Here is an 18,293-nt window from a genome sequence, read left to right on the forward strand (position 1 = left end):
AAGAGGATTGGGAGAATGTCATATGGTCAGATGAAACCAAAATAGAACTTTTTGGTAAAAACTCAACTTGTCGTGTTTGGAGGACAAAGAATGCTGAGTTGCATCCAAGAACACCATACCTACTGTGAAGCATGGGGGTGGAAACATCATGCTTTGGGGCTGTTTTTCTGCAAAGGGACCAGGACGACTGATCCGTGTAAAGGAAAGAATGAATGGGGCCATATATCATGAGATTTTGAGTGAAAACCTCCTTCCATCAGCAAGGGCATTGAAGATGAAACGTGGCTGGGTCTTTCAGCATGACAATGATCCCAAACACACCGCCGGGCAACGAAGGAGTGGCTTCGTAAGAAGCATTTCAAGGTCCTGGAGTGGCCTAGCCAGTCTCCAGATCTCAACCCCATAGAAAATCTTTGGAGGGAGTTGAAAGTCTGTGTTGCCCAGCGACAGCCCCAAAACATCACTGCTCTAGAGGAGATCTGCATGGAGGAATGGGCCAAAATACCAGCAACAATGTGTGAAAACCTTGTGAAGACTTACAGAAAACGTTTGACCTGTGTCATTGCCAACAAAGGGTATATAACAAAGTATTGAGAAACTTTTGTTATTGACCAAATACTTATTTTCCACCATAATTTGCAAATAAGTTCATTAAAAATCCTACAATGTGATTTTCTGGAAAAAAAAATCTCATTTTGTCTGTCATAGTTGACGTGTACCTATGATGAAAATTACAGGCCTCTCTCATCTTTTTAAGTGGGAGAACTTGCACAATTGGTGGCTGACTAAATACTTTTTTCCCCACTGTAAGAGAGTAATACCTGTTCATAAAAATGTGGTATATTAGACACGTCCACATAATTAGAAAACCAAAGCCAAAGACATTAACATTGTGGACAGAATCCTAAGAGTTTCCTTTTAGACAGTTGGATTTTCAGGCAAGTTCATTGCTGTAATGAACAAAGAATAGAAAAGTGAGATGCTAATAAAACTGTCTTCAGGTTCAGTCCAATTGGATTCCTCGAAGGAGGTCCAAGGACACATACAGCACTGTCTCAGAGTCTGCAGTGTGGGCTCTCTGACTTACTTCAATGGTCTTTTCCTGTGAGGCAGATACAAACAGTCAAAGAGAGTGAAATACACAGAGATGAATACAGGGACAAATATTGTGTCAATTATAGAGAAAGTCAGATCGATCACAGAAAATTAGAGATTAGAAGCGTGACCAGGGCCCATATTGACAAAATGTCTCAGAGTATCTTGTCTAGGATCCTGGTCCCCCTTGCCCATGCAATCGTATTCATTGTGATCTAAAAGGCAAAACTGATCCTACTCTCAGACGCTTTATGAGTACAGGCTCAGATCAAAGAGCCAAAGAGTAAGTCAGAGATTGATACAGAAGCAGGGAGATATATTTTATTGTGTTGTGAGAAAAGGGGAGAGGAGGAGAGGATAAAATCACAGGGATGCAAAGTTTACACATGGAACTTACTTGGCAAACTGATGTCGACACTTTTTGGGTAGTCCTGTAACACACACACACAAAACTAATTCAGAACAACAGCATAGTAACAGTCATAAACATGAATACATTACAGCCTCCCCGATTCAACCCCATAGGAGGAGCAGGTACACTAATATCCCACACAGAATGCATCAATTACGATATTGTTGCTTACTCCCAAAATAATGCATTTTATTGTCGTTGCTTTGTGAAATGTGAAATGTTGCAGATTAAAATTTGTTTGTGGCTATTCGGGCTGGATTCCTAATTTGATATCCACGTAACTCAAGTTTTCCGGCAAATATTCCATTGACGTCAATACACAGTTTACACGAGAGTTAAGCATGTGCATCTCAAGTAAGGATTAGGCCCTGCGTGAGTAGCGTCTTTGACAATTGACAATTCTAATTACAAACAGCACTGGAGCTGGGTGATTCTGCTATATTGCTTAATCGGCAGGTAAGGAAGGAGAGAAGACACTCACGGCTGAAGTAGTACAGTGTGTAGATCAAAGCCACAGCCAAGGTCAGGAGTACTCCAACCAACGGCCACAGAACCTTGGAGCCACAGCCTGGAACCCAATACAACATCCTGTTACAGTGTTTAAGCAGCTTGCAACACAACATTCAACCAGTTGTAAAGTATTAACATAACTAGATACACAAAAAGTAACCTGTAACACATTCAACTTGTTACACAGACAACAAACAACTTATGAGACAGACTTGTTAAAGTTATGAAACTCACCTTTTGGGGTTTCATAGTTGCTTTTGGTGCAGCGGCCTCTTGGGATGCCCTGGGGCTTGGGCTTCGTGACAGGGGTTAATGTTGGGCGAGTCTCTGGTGGGTGACAAAAATGCACAACGTGATGGATATAAGACACACTGTGAGGGAGACAAAATACACAAAACATAATGTAGAGAGATTTGGACAGATGAAGAAGCTTAAAGATGGTAACACAAGATCTGCAACTGCCGCAAGGGAAACTTCTAATTGCTTTTCTTTTCTACATCAAGGCTGAATTCTGCACTGACGTCCTGACTTCACAACATTTTGTAATTAATTCCAACCCAGCTCTGTGAAGGGACACAGCGAAATCTGAATCAAAGGTTCAACTATTTCGGAAGAACATGGAAAATCCGGAAATTGCTGTGTTCTCGGGCCATTCAAAATATAATACAGCAGATGTGAGTGAGTGCGTTACACAGTTGTGTAACTGGTTCTATGAGGGAAATGTAGGAATTCTGGTTTAATCAGGAAATCTTCTCATCTCTAATCAGTCATAGGAAAAATGGGAAGTGTCAGTGCCGTGCAGGGTAATGGCTTCCTCTCACCTCCAGGTCTGAGAAGAACTCCTGGCCTCCACAGCTCGTTCTCTTTCTGGTTCTGGAGCATACAAGAGTACAACCCTGCGTCCTCTGCCCTTATCTTAATGATGCGCAGTGTGAAAATCCCCCTGTCACGCTTACTGGCCTTGAACCGGTGTTTATCCAGATTGGGTCCGTGGCTGGTCCGGTCAGCATTGTTGAGGCTAAGAAGGAACTGGAAGCCGGAGTTGTTGTGGAAAGTGCGGAACCAAAAGACCGTCTGGCAGGAGCGGCTTGAACACTCACAGGTGAGGACCTCTGTATCGTTGATCGGGGGGTAGCGGACGAAGTCGGACTCGGTTGGTATCAGGCTGTACACTGGGAAAGGTGAAGTGAATGGGGGTTTAGTTTGGATGGACAAACTGTCGCCACATCAAAGAAGACATAAACAATATTGATGGAATAAGGTCCTATTGTCATTTGTGCATGCTGGACATGGACAGAGATCACAATGATAAGAAGACATGACGGATGTCCGTAACACTGGTATGCTCTTACAATATTTTCACCTGACAAAAAATGTACAGGATTGAAACTTTGTCTGCTTGTGCTTCACTGTAAATACATTATTGTGCTTTCAACAGTGTTGTGGAAACCTGTTTATTTACAACAGGTAAATTATACCAGAAATACATCAAGCGAGATAGAACGAGTTAAAGAAGGGTTGAGATTGCTCCATCTAAAATGAAGCAAAAAACCTGTGGTTGTGGAAGGATACAGACACAAACACTATGTTTAAACCAATCATTTTGCAAGAATGGAAATGTTAAATTATGGCACCTTGGAACCATGACATGTAGCAACACAACAAAAAGGTTAGAAGAGAGACTTATCTATAAAGGTGACATTATGAAGCAAACGTTGCGCGAGACAATGCTGAACTGTTTCGCTTCGCTTCTTTATATGTAATGCATCACAGAAATATGTATAAATATCTTAACTGCAGAGCTCTCGTTGGATTTAAGAATAGCTCTTGGTTGTCTTTGAATGTCTGTCATGTTTTGGAGATATGACAATTATTGAGGGTCTGTGCATTTTGGCTCCGGCCTACTGTTTTTCTTTAGGTTTATCCGATCATCACTAAAACAACATATCACTCTAATCACTGAAATATTTTAAAGGACTTCATACAAAGAAAACACTGGGGCCTCATCAACGCTCCTCTAACTCTCTTAACCTTTCCTTGTGTGAAACCTTCTTGCAAAAATGCACAAGACTAGATAGAAATAACAACCTTTACCTAAATGGAATGATAAGCAAATAACAACAGCACATACACTTCACATTCTGACTCTCACTAGTTGTCAAGGTAGGCCTAACGCTGTTCCTGAGGCCTCAACAGAAAATAACTTGTTGACCGTAGGTAGAGAGAATATTGGGGTCCTTACCTGTTGTCCACAAACACACCGTTGTCCATACCAGTGCCAATGGGGTCATCTTGAGAGGTTGTGTATTTGTGATGTGATGTTTCGAGTGTTAGCTGAGGGTCGGCAAAACTGCTTTCTTTTCCCTTTCTGCATCTGTCAGAGAACAGGGGAGCAACTGAACTAACATGGCCAAGTGTCGCCTGGGTAACACCCCTACGTGACAACACACAGCCATGCACCAGGCCTATCAGAGAGCGAGCCACACACACACACACTTGTAATGAAGAGAGGAGATGATGTTCAATGTATATGTAATGACATTATGTCAGAAGTTTTCCCCAAATAAGAAATAAGCTTTATATCCACTTGATTGCTCGGAAGGCTTTGTCTGTATTTGTCACTTAAGAGATGACTGTTTCATACACTATTAACACACAAAATAAAACAATAAAAAACATCATCCTTTGAAGTTTGTATACATAACACTTTTTACTCCTAATTCAAAACGTGTATTGAGGTATGCTGTAGAAGTGTCCAGACACTTTTTAAATAATTTCACTTGGTTTTGAGAAACTTACCCCACCAGCGATAGCCCTCATCAGGGATTTACTGCTATTGCTTTGCAGTAAAGGGGATGCTACACAAAGATGTATATATTCAGAATAAAGTACCACTCATGGACCAACAGAAAGTGAACAATTCCATAATATCAACAATTACTTTTCCCTATGTCCCAACCGATGAACATCTAAATTAGAATCATTGGCATAGAAATCCAATCAAATCCAATCACATTTTATTGGCCACATGCGCCGAATACAACAGGTGCAGACATTACAGTGAAATGCTTACTTACAGCCCTTAATCAACAGTGCATTTATTTTTTATAAAAAAGTAAAATAAAACAACAACAAAAAAGTGTTGAGAAAAGAAGAGCAGAAGTAATATAAAATAACAGTAGGGAGGCTATATATACAGGGGGGTACCGGTGCAGAGTCAATGTGTGAGGGCACCGGCTAGTTGAGGTAGTTGAAGTAATATGTACATGTGGGTAGAGTTAAAGTGACTATGCATAAATAATTAACAGAGTAGCAGCAGCGTAAAAATATGGGGTGGGGGTGGGGGTGGGGGGCAGTGCAAATAGTCAGGATAGCCATGATTAGCTGTTCAGGAGTCTTATGGCTTGGGGGTAGAAGCTGTTGAGAAGTCTTTTGGACCTAGACTTGGCACTCCGGTACCGCTTGCCGTGCGGTAGCAGAGAGAACAGTCTATGACTAGGGTGGCTGGAGTCTTTGACAATTTTGAGGGCCTTCCTCTGACACCGCCTGGTACAGAGGTCCTGGATGGCAGGAAGTTGTTACGTTACAGCCTTATTCTAAAATTGATAAAATAGTTTTTTCTCCCTCATCAATCTACACACAATACCCCACAATGACAAAGCAAAAACGTAAATATCACATTTACATAAGTATTCAGACCCTTTACTCAGTACTTTGTTGAAGCACCTTTGGCAGCGATTACAGCCTCGAGTCTTCTTGGGTATGACGCTACAAGCTTGGCACACCTGTATTTGGGGAGTTTCTCCCATTCTTCTCTGCAGATCCTCTCAAGCTCTGTCAGGTTGGATGGGGAGCGTTGCTGCACAGCTATTTTCAGGTCTCTCCAGAGATGTTAGATCGGGTTCAAGTCCGGGCTCTGGCTGGGCCACTCAAGGACATTCAGAGACTTGGCCCGAAGCCACGCCTGCCTTGTCTTGGCTGTGTTCTTAGGGTCGTTGTCCTGTTGGAAGGTAAACCTTTGCCCCAATCTGAGGTCCTGAGCACTCTGGAGCATGTTTTCATCAAGGATCTCTCTGTACTTTGCTCCGTTCATCTTTGCCTCGATCCTGTCTAGTCTCCCAGTCCCTGCCGCTGAAAAACATCCCCACTTCATGATGCTGCCACCACCATGCTTCACCGTAGGGATGTTGCCAGGTTTCCTCCGGACGTGACGGTTGGCATTCAGGCCAAAGAGGTCAATCTTGGTTTCATCAGACCAGAGAATCTAGTTTCTCAAGGTCTGAGAGTCTTTAGGTGCATTTTGGCATACTCCAAACGGGCTGTCATGTGCCCTTTACTGAGGAGTGGCTTCCGTCTGGCCAATCTACCATAAAGACTGATTGGTGGAGTGCTGCAGAGATGGTTGTCCTTCTGGAAGGTTCTCTCATCTCCACAGAGGAACTCTGTAGCTCCCTGACCAAGGCCCTTCTCCCCCGATTGCTCAGTTTGGCCGGGCGGCCAGCTCTAGGAAGAGTCTTGGGGGTTCCAAACTTCTTCCATTTAAGAATGATGGAGGCCACTGTGTTCTTGGGGACCTTCAATGCTGTAGAAATGTTTTGGTACCCTCCCCCAGATCTGTGCCTCGACACAATCCTGTCTCGGAGCTCTACGGACAATTCCTTCGACCTCATGGCTTGGTTTTTGCTCTGACATGCACTGTCAACTGTGGGACCTTATATAGACAGGTTTGTGCCTTTCCAAATCATGTCCAATCAATGTAATTTACCACAGGTGGACTCAGGTGCACCTGAGCTCAATTTCGAGTCTCTTAGGGTCTGAATACTTATGTAAATAAGGTATTTCTGTTTCTTATTTTTAATAAATGAGCAAAATCTTCTAAAAACCTGTTTTTGCTTTGTTATTATTGGGTATTGTGTGTAGATTGATGAGGAAAAAAGTTTATTTAATACAAAAATTATTTAATACATTTTAGAATAAGGCTGTAACGTAACAAAATGTGGAAAAAGTCAAGGGGTCTGAATACTTTCGAATGTACTGTATATGGAATTGTTTTATACCAATACATTTAAAACGAAGGCCTCGTTTTTTCTGGTGTGACTAGTTTGCACAATTGCCAAGTTTCACCTCTCCTAACCTCTCTGGCCAGGTGTGTGACCTAGCCCAGCTGCAGCCGCACTGAGTACTGGAGCACAGCTGCAAATCAACCTACCTTAACTCCAGTTCATGTCAAAGAAATACACAACCAATCAACAATGAAGCTCAATGAGTACTTCTGTAATTGCTAAATCTGATAAATACCTGAAAATGTAATTTTATCTGTCAATAAAATTCTACGGAGTCTTGACAATTTCAACAAAGCATGAACCTTACCACTGTAAGATGTATTGAAGCAGCTTTGAGGTTAAGTAAAGTAAAGTAGCCTATTTTTCATATTAAAATATTATATTTGATAGCAAATATAGTAGCTCACATTTACGTGTTCACAACCTTACAACAAGATGTTCACAATGTTGTGGATACGTTTTTAATGTTGGTTCTCATGAACAAATATATTTACCACCACTCACTGACAACCCACATGTGATCCTGCTGTCGTGTTTTGTTCACTTACAGAATCTTTATATCCTCTTTATGCCTGCCTTTATATGGGCACCCTGAGATATGCACACAGCACACTAACTAAGGGATACAATTCAATAGAATGTGGAACGATCCCCAAAATTGGTTCCTTTTCTATTTTAATTTCCAAAAGATTTCCTTTCAGTAAGAACATTACACAGATACAGTGAGCTCCAAAAGTATTGGGACAGTGACATTTAATTTTTTGCTTTGGCTCTGTACTCCAGCACTTTGGACTTGAAATTATACAATGGCTATGAAGTGCAGACTGTCAGCTTTAATTTGAGGGTATTTTCATCCATATTGGGCGAACCGTTTTACAGCACTGTTCGTACATAGTCCCACCATTTTAGGGGATCAATGGGTATTGGGACAAATTCACTTATATGTGTATTAAAGTAGACAAAGTTAAGTATTTATTTAGTCCCATATTCACAGCACGTAATGACTACATCAACCTTGTGAATCTACAAATTTGTTGGATGCATTTGCTGTTTGTTTTGGTTGTGTTTCAGATTATTTTGTGCCCAATAGAAATTAATGGTAAATAATGTATTGTGTCATTTTGGAGTCACTTTTATTGTAAATAAGAAAAGAATATGTTTCTAAACACTTCTACATTAATGTGGATGCTACAATGATTACGGATAGTCCTGAATGAATTGTGAATAATAATGAGTGAGAAAGTTACTGACGCACAAAGATCATACCCACAAGACATGCTAACCTCTCACCAATTACAATAACATAATTATTCACAATTCATTCAGGACTATCCATACATTATGTATCATTCATTTCTATTGGGCACAAAATAATCTGAAACACAACCAAAACAAACAGCAAATGCACCCAACACGTTTGTAGAGTCACAAACTTGATGTAATCATTGCGTGCTAGGAATATGGGACCAAATACTAAACTTACAGCCTACTTTAATACACATATAAGTTAATTTGTCCCAATACCTTTGGTCCCCTAAAATGGGGGGACTATGTACAAAAAGTGCTGCAATTTCTAGACGGTTCACCTGATATGGATTAAAATACCCTCAAATTAAAGCTGACCGTCTGCACTTTAACCTCATAGTCATTGTATCATTTCAAATCCAAAGTGCTGGAGTACAGAGCCAAAACAACAACCAATGTGTCACTGTCCCAATACTTCTGGAGCTCACTGTATATATAGCAGGGTGATGAAGATGTACAGTTGGGGTCATTCAAAGTTAACCTGTACTACAGTGCAGTAAAACAAAAGTGCTTAAAAGTCGATGTAACTGCAATGTCAGGGATCAGTTCAGAAATGCATTTCATTAAATAGGTTATTGTTATATAATTGCTAATGAACCTGGCGTTTAGCGTCATCCTGCGAGAGAGTTTGTCATATTAAAGGGAAAGTTCACCCAAATTACAAAATTATATATTTTCCAAATTACGAAAAAATATGACAGCAATCCATGCTTTGGTTTATTTACCAGGCCACTGTTTCTAAATGCTTAATCAAATGCAAGTCAATGATATCGATATTAGCATTTTACATGCTTCATGTCAAAGTCATCTATAAGTAACTTAATTGAAGCATGAAAAATGCTCATATCGGTACCATTGACTTGTGCCACAAATGCTAAAAGGTTAGCATTTGGAAACAGTCCGGTCAGGTAAATAAAACCAAAGCATGGATTGCTGTCATACCTTGTCCATAGACTGCTTACAGGGTAACAAAATACATTTTTCATTTGGTAATTTGGGTGAACACTCCCTTTAACAATGTACCTTGCTGCAACAAAGCAAAGGCATTCTGAAATTGTACACTGTTAATGCCTAGCTAGAACTGCATGGCTATAGAGCTTGGTTTTTTGGAGTGTGTGTGTGTGTCGGGGCTGAGGGGTTTGGGGGGAGAAACATGGCCTAGGTGGGGGTCGTATAGGAGGAGGATGTGGGCACGGCACAGCTCTACGGGGGTCGAGGGTTTGAGAGAGACAGGGAACCAAACCACAGGATTCTTTGAAAACAGGAGATCTCAGGGGGCTTCAGAGCATCTCTATACGCGCCTCAGAAAAGTCAAGCCTTTGTTGGGCTCTCGAGTCGCAAAGCTGAAATGGAGAAATATTTTGTCTCATGTCTGTTCAGGAACACACAGTATAGGAGATCTAAGAATGTTCAAGCATTATTTCCCGTCTGTATGTTTGTATTATTGTTCGCAAAAAAGTAATTAAATGTGGAACATCAGAATCTTGATAACAATGATCCAATAGACATTGATCAAAAATACACCAGATGTACAGTGGGGGAAAAAAGTATTTAGTCAGCCACCAAAGTTCTCCCACCTAAAAAAAATGAGAGAGGCCTGTAATTTTCATCATAGGTACACGTCAACTATGACAGACAAATTGAGAAAAAAAATCCAGAAAATCACATTGTAGGATTTTTAATGAATTTATTTGCAAATTATGGTGGAAAATAAGTATTTGGTCACCTACAAACAAGCAAGATTTCTGGCTCTCACAGACCTGTAACTTCTTGTTTAAGAGGCTCCTCTGTCCTCCACTCGTTACCTGTATTAATGGCACCTGTTTGAACTTGTTATCAGTATAAAAGACATCTGTCCACAACCTCAAACAGTCACACTCCAAACTCCACTATGGCCAAGACCAAAGAGCTGTCGAAGGACACCAGAAACAAAATTGTAGACCTGCACCAGGCTGGGAAGACTGAATCTGCAATAGGTAAGCAGCTTAGTTTGAAGAAATCAACTGTGGGAGCAATTATTAGGAAATGGAAGACATACAAGACCACTGATAATCTCCCTCGATCTGGGGCTCCACGCAAGATCTCACCCCGTGGGGTCAAAATGATCACAAGAACGGTGAGCAAAAATCCCAGAACCACACGGGGGGACCTAGTGAATGACCTGCAGAGAGCTGGGACCAAAGTAACAAAGCCTACCATCAGTAACACACTACGCCGCCAGGGACTCAAATCCTGCAGTGACAGACGTGTCCCCCTGCTTAAGCCAGTACATGTCCAGGCCCGTCTGAAGTTTGCTAGAGTGCATTTGGATGATCCAGAAGAGGATTGGGAGAATGTCATATGGTCAGATGAAACCAAAATATAACATTTTGGTAAAAACTCAACTCGTCGTGTTTGGAGGACAAAGAATGCTGAGTTGCATCCAAAGAACACCATACCTACTGTGAAGCATGGGGGTGGAAACATCATGCTTTGGGGCTGTTTTTCTGCAAAGGGGCCAGGACGACTGATCCGTGTAAAGGAAAGAATGAATGGGGCCATATATCATGAGATTTTGAGTGAAAACCTCCTTCCATCAGCAAGGGCATTGAAGATGAAACGTGGCTGGGTCTTTCAGCATGACAATGACCCCAAACACACCGCCCGGGCAACGAAGGAGTGGCTTCGTAAGAAGCATTTCAAGGTCCTGGAGTGGCCTAGCCAGTCTCCAGATCTCAACCCCATAGAAAATCTTTGGAGGGAGTTGAAAGTCCGTGTTGCCCAGCGACAGCCCCAAAACATCACTGCTCTAGAGGAGATCTGCATGGAGGAATGGGCCAAAATACCAGCAACAGTGTGTGAAAACCTTGTGAAGACTTACAGAAAACGTTTGACCTGTGTCATTGCCAAGAAAGGGTATATAACAAAGTATTGAGAAACTTTTCTTATTGACCAAATACTTTTTTTCCACCATAATATGCAAATAAATTCATTAAAAATCCTACAATGTGATATTCTGGAGAAAAAAATTCTCATTTTGTCTGTCATAGTTGACGTGTACCTATGATGAAAATTACAGGCCTCTCTCATCTTTTTAAGTGGGAGAACTTGCACAATTGGTGGCTGACTAAATACTTTTTTCCCCACTGTAACTGCTGTATAGAAACTGTAATTCATTCAACAATAAACCAGCCAATCAGCATTCAGGGCTCGAACCACCCAGTTTAAAATCTACAATAAACCATAGCAAGTGTCCTCATTTTTACCTCCTGCACCTGTTTGACCCAACACAAGTGCAAGCTCACACACACATGCACACACATTGCATTTTCTGCAGAACATTGTTCTAGAGATCCTCACTCTCTTCGAAATGAGATCTACCGGTGTGTAGATAGAGGTATCAAGCAACCTCTACATTCAATCAGAGACACATTTGTTTTATTTCCTCCTACTGGTAATGTTATTACACTGAGACTAACATAGTCCTACAGCATTGTAGCTAACTAATAGTAAACTAATTTCAGCCTTAATTCCTAAGGACCTGATACCTTTTATAGCCAACATAACAGATATGCATTCTAATTTACAAACTAGAAAAGTACATTTCTTGAAGACAACATGTGTGTGCTTGCTCATCTTAGGGTTTTTCATGGTAGTGAAAGAGGCTCTGAGACTGCAGAGTTGGATTGATTGACTGCTGCCCCCCTATGGTAAATCTTGGCCCAAGCATAGCAAAGAGGTGAGCTCTCCTTTTTCCTTTTTGTTTTAACAAGATCAGCACTCTTATTATTTTCTCTTTCACAAGATACAGACAGTTGTTTTGCATCATCTCTTGTCCGATAATGAAAACCACATGATCATTTTACTAAATGGCATTGGTTGAGATGATAAAATATGACAAACAAAATTCCTATGTTTAATTTCATCTAAAATTGGTTGTCAAAATCCGCCCGGTTGAGCTGCCTGTTAAAGGGTTAATGTGGATGCTACCATGATTACAGATCATCCTGAATGAATCGTGAATAATGATGAGTGAGAAAGTTACAGAGGTTAAAAGATCATACCCCCAAGACATGCTAACCTCCCCTGTAATTGGTAATTGTGAGAGGTTAGCATGTCTTGGGGGTATGATCTTTGACCCTCTGTAACTTTGTCACTCATCATTATTCACAATTCATTCAGGATTATCTGTAATCATGGTAGCATCCACATTAATGTAGAAGTGTTCAGAAACATATTATATTCTTATTTACAATAACATTAACATCAAAATGACAAATACATTATTTACCATTCATTTATTTTGTGCACAAAATCATCTGAAACACAACCAAAACTAATTGCAAATGCATCCAACAAGTGTGTAGAGTCACAAGCTTGATGTAGTCATTGCATGCTAGGATTATGGGACCAAATACTAAACCTTTGACTAATTTATTTAAAAGAATCTTTAGGGGTGTCAATAAGTTTTACCTCAACCTTTTTGAGAAAAAAAATATATTACTTGTTAAACAAAATCTCTTTCTCTGAGCAATTATATTAGTAATTTCTTTAGCATACAATATAGCTCAGTATTTAAATTATTTATTTTATACAGTCATTATTGCTCATCTTTATCAAGGATGTCAAAAATATCTGTCACGATCGTTGACTGAAGACACGGACCAAGGCGCAGCGTGATAAGCGTACATTTTATTTAGTACACAACACGAACAATACAAAACAAACCTTACGGAACAAGATCCCACAAAGACTAGTGCAAAACAGGCTGCCTAAATATGGTCCCCAATCAGAGACAACGAGCTACAGCTGCCTCTGATTGGGAACCACCCCGGCCAACATAGATCAAAAAGATCTAGAACGAAAACATAGAAAAACTAAACATAGAAAAATCCACACCCTGGCTCAACATTTAAGAGTCCCCAGAGCCAGGGCGTGACAGTACCCCCCCCCCCCAAAGGCACGGACTGCGACCGCGCCACAAAAAAACACAAGAGGGTAGGGGCCGGGTGGGCATTCCGCCTCGGAGGCGGATCCGGCTCCGGGCGTGACCACCACTCTCTCTCCACCCCCCTCCCGTTGCGCCCCTGATCTGGTCTGGCCCCGCTGGCCGGAGCTGGACTGGACACCGGTGGAGCGGATTGCTCTGGCTCCGGAGTGGAGCAGCTGGCACCGGTGGAACAGGCACGGGCCGTGCCGGACTGGACACACGCACCACTGGCTTGGTGCGGGGAGCAGGAACGGGCCGGACCGGGCTGACGACGCGCACCACTGGCTTGGTGCGGGGAGCAGGAACGGGCCGGACCGGGCTGACGACGCGCACCACTGGCTTGGTACGGGGAGCAGGAACGGGCCGGGCTGACGACGCGCACCACTGGCTTGGTGCGGGGAGCAGGAACGGGCCGGACCGGGCTGACGACGCGCACCACTGGCTTGGTGCGGGAAGCAGGAACGGGCCGGACCGGGCTGACGACGCGCACCACTGCCTTGGTGCGGGGAGCAGGAACGGGCCGGACCGGGCTGGCGACGCGCACCACTGGCTTGGTGCGTGGGGCAGGAACAGGCCAGACCGGGCTGGCGACGCGCACCACAGTCTTGGTGCGAGGGACAGGAACAGGCCGGACCGGGCTGGCGACGCACACCACTGGCTTGGTGCGGGGAGCAGGAACAGGCCGGGCTGGACTGGGAACACGCACCATTGGCTTGGTGCGGGGAGCCGGAACGGGCCGGGCCGGACTGGAGGTCTGGAGCGGAGAGCTGACACAACCCGTCCTGGCTGAATGCCTATTTCCGCACAATATGTGTGAGGCATCAGCACAGGACGTACAGGGCTGTGCACTCGTACTGGCGCTACAGCACGTGGCACTGGCGCAGGATATACGGGACCGAGGAGGGGTCCTGGAGGCCACGAGCGTTGAGCCGGCACACCCCGTCCTGGCTGCATGCCCACCTTAGCACGACACGTGCGTGGTGCTAGCACAGGACGTACAGGACTGTGCCGGAACACTCGCGGCACAGTACGTGGCTCCGCCAACCACCCTTTTAGCCCCCCCAAAAAAAATTATTGGGGCTGTCTCTCGGGCTTCCTCCTCGGCCGGTACCCTCTGCGTTGCCGCTGCTCCTCTCTGTAGCGCGCCTCCACAGTCTCCTCTCCTGCCTGGGCATTCACCTTTGCCCATGGCCCTCTGCCCGCGAATATCTCCTCCCAAGACCACCATTTGCCCACCTGCGACATCGCCATCTTCTCCTCCTGGGCACGCTGCTTGGTCCTCTTATGGTGGGATCTTCTGTCACGATCGTTGACTGAAGACACGGACCAAGGCGCAGCGTGATAAGCGTACATTTTATTTAGTACACAACACAAACAAAACAACAAACAATACGTGAAGTCCTAGGTTAATACAAAACAAACCTTACGGAACAAGATCCCACAAAGACTAGTGCAAAACAGGCTGCCTAAATATGGTCCCCAATCAGAGACAACGAGCTACAGCTGCCTCTGATTGGGAACCACCCCGGCCAACATAGATCAAAACGATCTAGAACGAAAACATAGAAAAACTAAACATAGAAAAATCCACACCCTGGCTCAACATTTAAGAGTCCCCAGAGCCAGGGCGTGACAATATCAGACCCAACTCTACATTGGATTTGAAACAAGTCATTAACCAGTACTGTTTTCATCTAATCTAACTTCAACTTAAATACATTAAGATTCAATCAACCATGGACGAATGATAGTATACCTAGCTTTACGTTGAAATTATGGTGTCCTTTGGGCAAATAATATATGTCAATGTAGCCTACATAAACCCAACCTTACTCCGAATGTACTTTCACATAAGAAAAGTTAGAGAAGTTACTTTAAACTATTCAATGTTATTTAGGTAGTCTACACAAATGAGTATGGAAGCTGTTCAACATCTAAATGTGTTGGCATGATAGCTCAGCTGAAATGTACACAGTTTGTTTCCAAAGCTAAACAGGGTACATATATAAATATATATAAAAATATAAAGTTAACTGCCAAAAATAATGGAAAGACTTGAGTAAATGTGGGATACAATGTATATTGAAAGCAGGTGCTGGTTCCATTGTTAATTAAGCAATTAACATCCCATCATGCTTAGGGTCATGTATAAAAATGCGGGGAAGGCCATTATTTTGGCTACCATGGCTATTCCCAAATAGGATGACAATGCCCCCATCCACAGGGTACGAGTGGTCACTGAATGGTTTGATGTGCATGAAAACAATGTAAACCATATGCTATGGCCATCTCAGTCACCAGATCTCAAGTCAATTGAACACTTATGGGAGATTATGGAGCGGTGCCTGAGACAGCATTTTCCACCACCATCAACAAAACACCAAATAATGGAATTTCTCATGGAAGAATGGTGTCACATCCCTCCAATAGAGTTCCAGACACTTGTAAAATCTATGCCAAGGTGCATTGAAGCTGTTCTGGGTCATTGTGGCCCAACGCCCTATTAAGACACTATGTTGGTGTTTCCACTATGTTGACATTTACCTGTATATTAAATGTAGGATGAAAAATATTTGGGGGGAATTTAACACAATTTCAACGTATTCATAGTTCTGATGATTATGTTGAAATTAGATTGATGTAACAACCTGTTAGTCAGGTTAAGTCAATGTATTTAAGTTGAAGTTTTACCCTAATCTCAATGTTTACAACGTGATCCTCTGTAGCTCAATTGGTAGGGCATGGCGCTTGTAACTCCAGGGTGGTGGGTTCAATCCCCGGGACCACACATATGTAAAAATGTATGCACACATGACTGTAAGTCGCTTTGGATAAAAGCGTCTGCTAAATGGCATATTATCATTATTATTATTATTAGTTTGTTTTACTTTGTTGATTAGGCTACTCTGTATATCCAATATAAGACTCCACAACTCACCAATTGCGCAGTACGTGCACAGTATGCAACCGTTATCCTGTCCTAGCAGGATCTTATCAGCGTCAGGTAGGCTACTATGCTCCAAAAGGGCAAAGATTAGGCTACCACCTAAAACAAAATCAGTGAGAAAGCAGCTGTACTGATGATATCAATGCAAAACAATACAACACAATAAAAGCTTGTTTTTGGTTCTATTTTTGACCCGACTTGTAGAGCTGCTAGGTCCGTGGTTAAGTTTGATTGAAATTAGACAGACAAAACTCAATAGCTATTAGTAGATTTCACCTATAACACTCTTCATCTAATCCATTCACCACCAGCTTGTCAAACCTCCTTTACAACCAAAACATGAGCATAAACACTTTTGGGCTTTTGCTCCAGCCCTTGATGAGCTGAATCAGGTGTATTGGAGCAGGGCTGGGGCCAATGCTTACCCAGCAGCTCTCCAGGAGGAAGGATGGTTGATCCCTGTTCCAAAGGACATTACTGAGTGAACAAAAATGGAAGACAGAGTAACACATACTGTACTTTACAACAACTTGTGAGACAGATTCAGTAAAAATGTATGCACACATGACTGTAAGTCGCTTTGGATAAAAGCGTCTGCTAAATGGCATATTATCATTATTATTACATGCTGCATAGGGGGAGGTATTATGCCATTCAGACTCAGTTCTGCTGAAACACTTGTTTGGAATTCGCACCTACAAAGTGTCTTTAAAGTAGATGTGTTTGATGTCATTGCAACATATGATTTTGGCTGTGAAGAAAGCTCTGTCACTTTAAAATGCGTCTTACAGAACGGAGCAAATGTGCAATAGAGTTGCGTGTCGAGGTTGTCGATAACATAAAGCAGTGACATAGTCCTTGAATGCGCCATTGTTACGCTGTCAGAAGCATGTTATAGCAGACTTAATAAACAGTCTTGGTAGCTGATAAAGTGTATTACATTCATGACACAAACCCTTATTTTACACTAAGCATATGGCTAGCCAGCTAGCATACCTAAACTACTGCTGTGTAAAGTCAGTTGTCGTACGCTAATGTTGTTGCTGTTGAATTTTTATGATGTCTGGGCTATCCGGGGATTGACAGCTGTAAAACTTGTAACATACTTTTATAAATGTATGTAGTTCTTTCCATGAGATGTTCTTGTCTATTAATGTTCTGTATAATGTCATGTTTCATGTTTTGTGTGGACCCCAGGAATAGCTGCTGCTTTCGCAACAGCTAATGAGGATCCTAATAAAATACCAAATACCAAAGACGTCTAGCGACATCATCTAGAACAGACAGTTGGTGAACATAATCAAACGAACATGGGAGCTTGTTTATTGCAAATTGTGACACCAAATGGCAGTGGTGGAAAAAGTATCCAATTGTTATCATACTTGAGTAAAAGTAAAGATACCTTAATAGAAAATGACTCAAGTAAAAATTAAAGTCACCCAGTAAAATAAGTGTCTAAAAGTATTTGGTTTTAAATATACTTAAGTATCAAAAGTAAATGTAATTGCTAAAATATACTTAAGTATCAAAAGTAAACATATAAATAATTTCAAATTCCTTATATTAAGCAAACCAGACCGCACAGTTTTTTAATTTATGGATAGCCAGGGGCACACTCCAACACTCAGATATCATTTAGGGGCTCCTGAGTGGCGCAGCGGTCTAAGCACTGCATCTCAGTGCTAGTGGTGTTACTACAGACCCTGATTCGGTTCCAGGCTGTATCACAATCCGGACGTGATTGGTAGTCCCATAGGGCGGCGCACAATTGGCCCAGCGTCGTCCGGGTTTGGCCGGGGTAGGCTGTCATAAGAATTTGTTATTAACTGACTTGCCTGGTTAAATAAATAAAATGTTATAAATTAAGCATGTTTGTTTAGTGAGTCCGCCAGATCATAGGCAGTAGGGATGTTCTCTTGATAAGTGCGTGAATTTGACTATTTTCCTTTCCTGCTAAGCATTGATAATGTAACAATAACTTTTGGGTGTCAG

The 18,293-nt window shown here is 42.2% G+C and overlaps 1 protein-coding gene across 1 annotated transcript; it reads right to left on the reverse strand.

The window, feature by feature from the left end:
* Positions 1-1,047: 1,047 nt before the first annotated feature.
* Positions 1,048-4,308, reverse strand: LOC311138224 (T-cell surface glycoprotein CD8 beta chain-like; the record flags this gene model as incomplete). Its single annotated transcript, XM_084172900.1, has 6 exons — positions 1,048-1,102; positions 1,493-1,526; positions 1,989-2,075; positions 2,252-2,344; positions 2,839-3,189; positions 4,260-4,308. The coding sequence occupies 6 exons, from the start codon at positions 4,306-4,308 to the stop codon at positions 1,084-1,086; spliced, it is 633 nt and encodes a 210-aa protein (XP_084029026.1). The 3' UTR covers positions 1,048-1,083.
* Positions 4,309-18,293: the final 13,985 nt, after the last annotated feature.

This window comes from Coregonus lavaretus, assembly GCF_964263955.1.
Source record: "Coregonus lavaretus genome assembly, chromosome: 12".
In the NCBI taxonomy this organism is placed as follows: Eukaryota; Metazoa; Chordata; class Actinopteri; order Salmoniformes; family Salmonidae; genus Coregonus; species Coregonus lavaretus.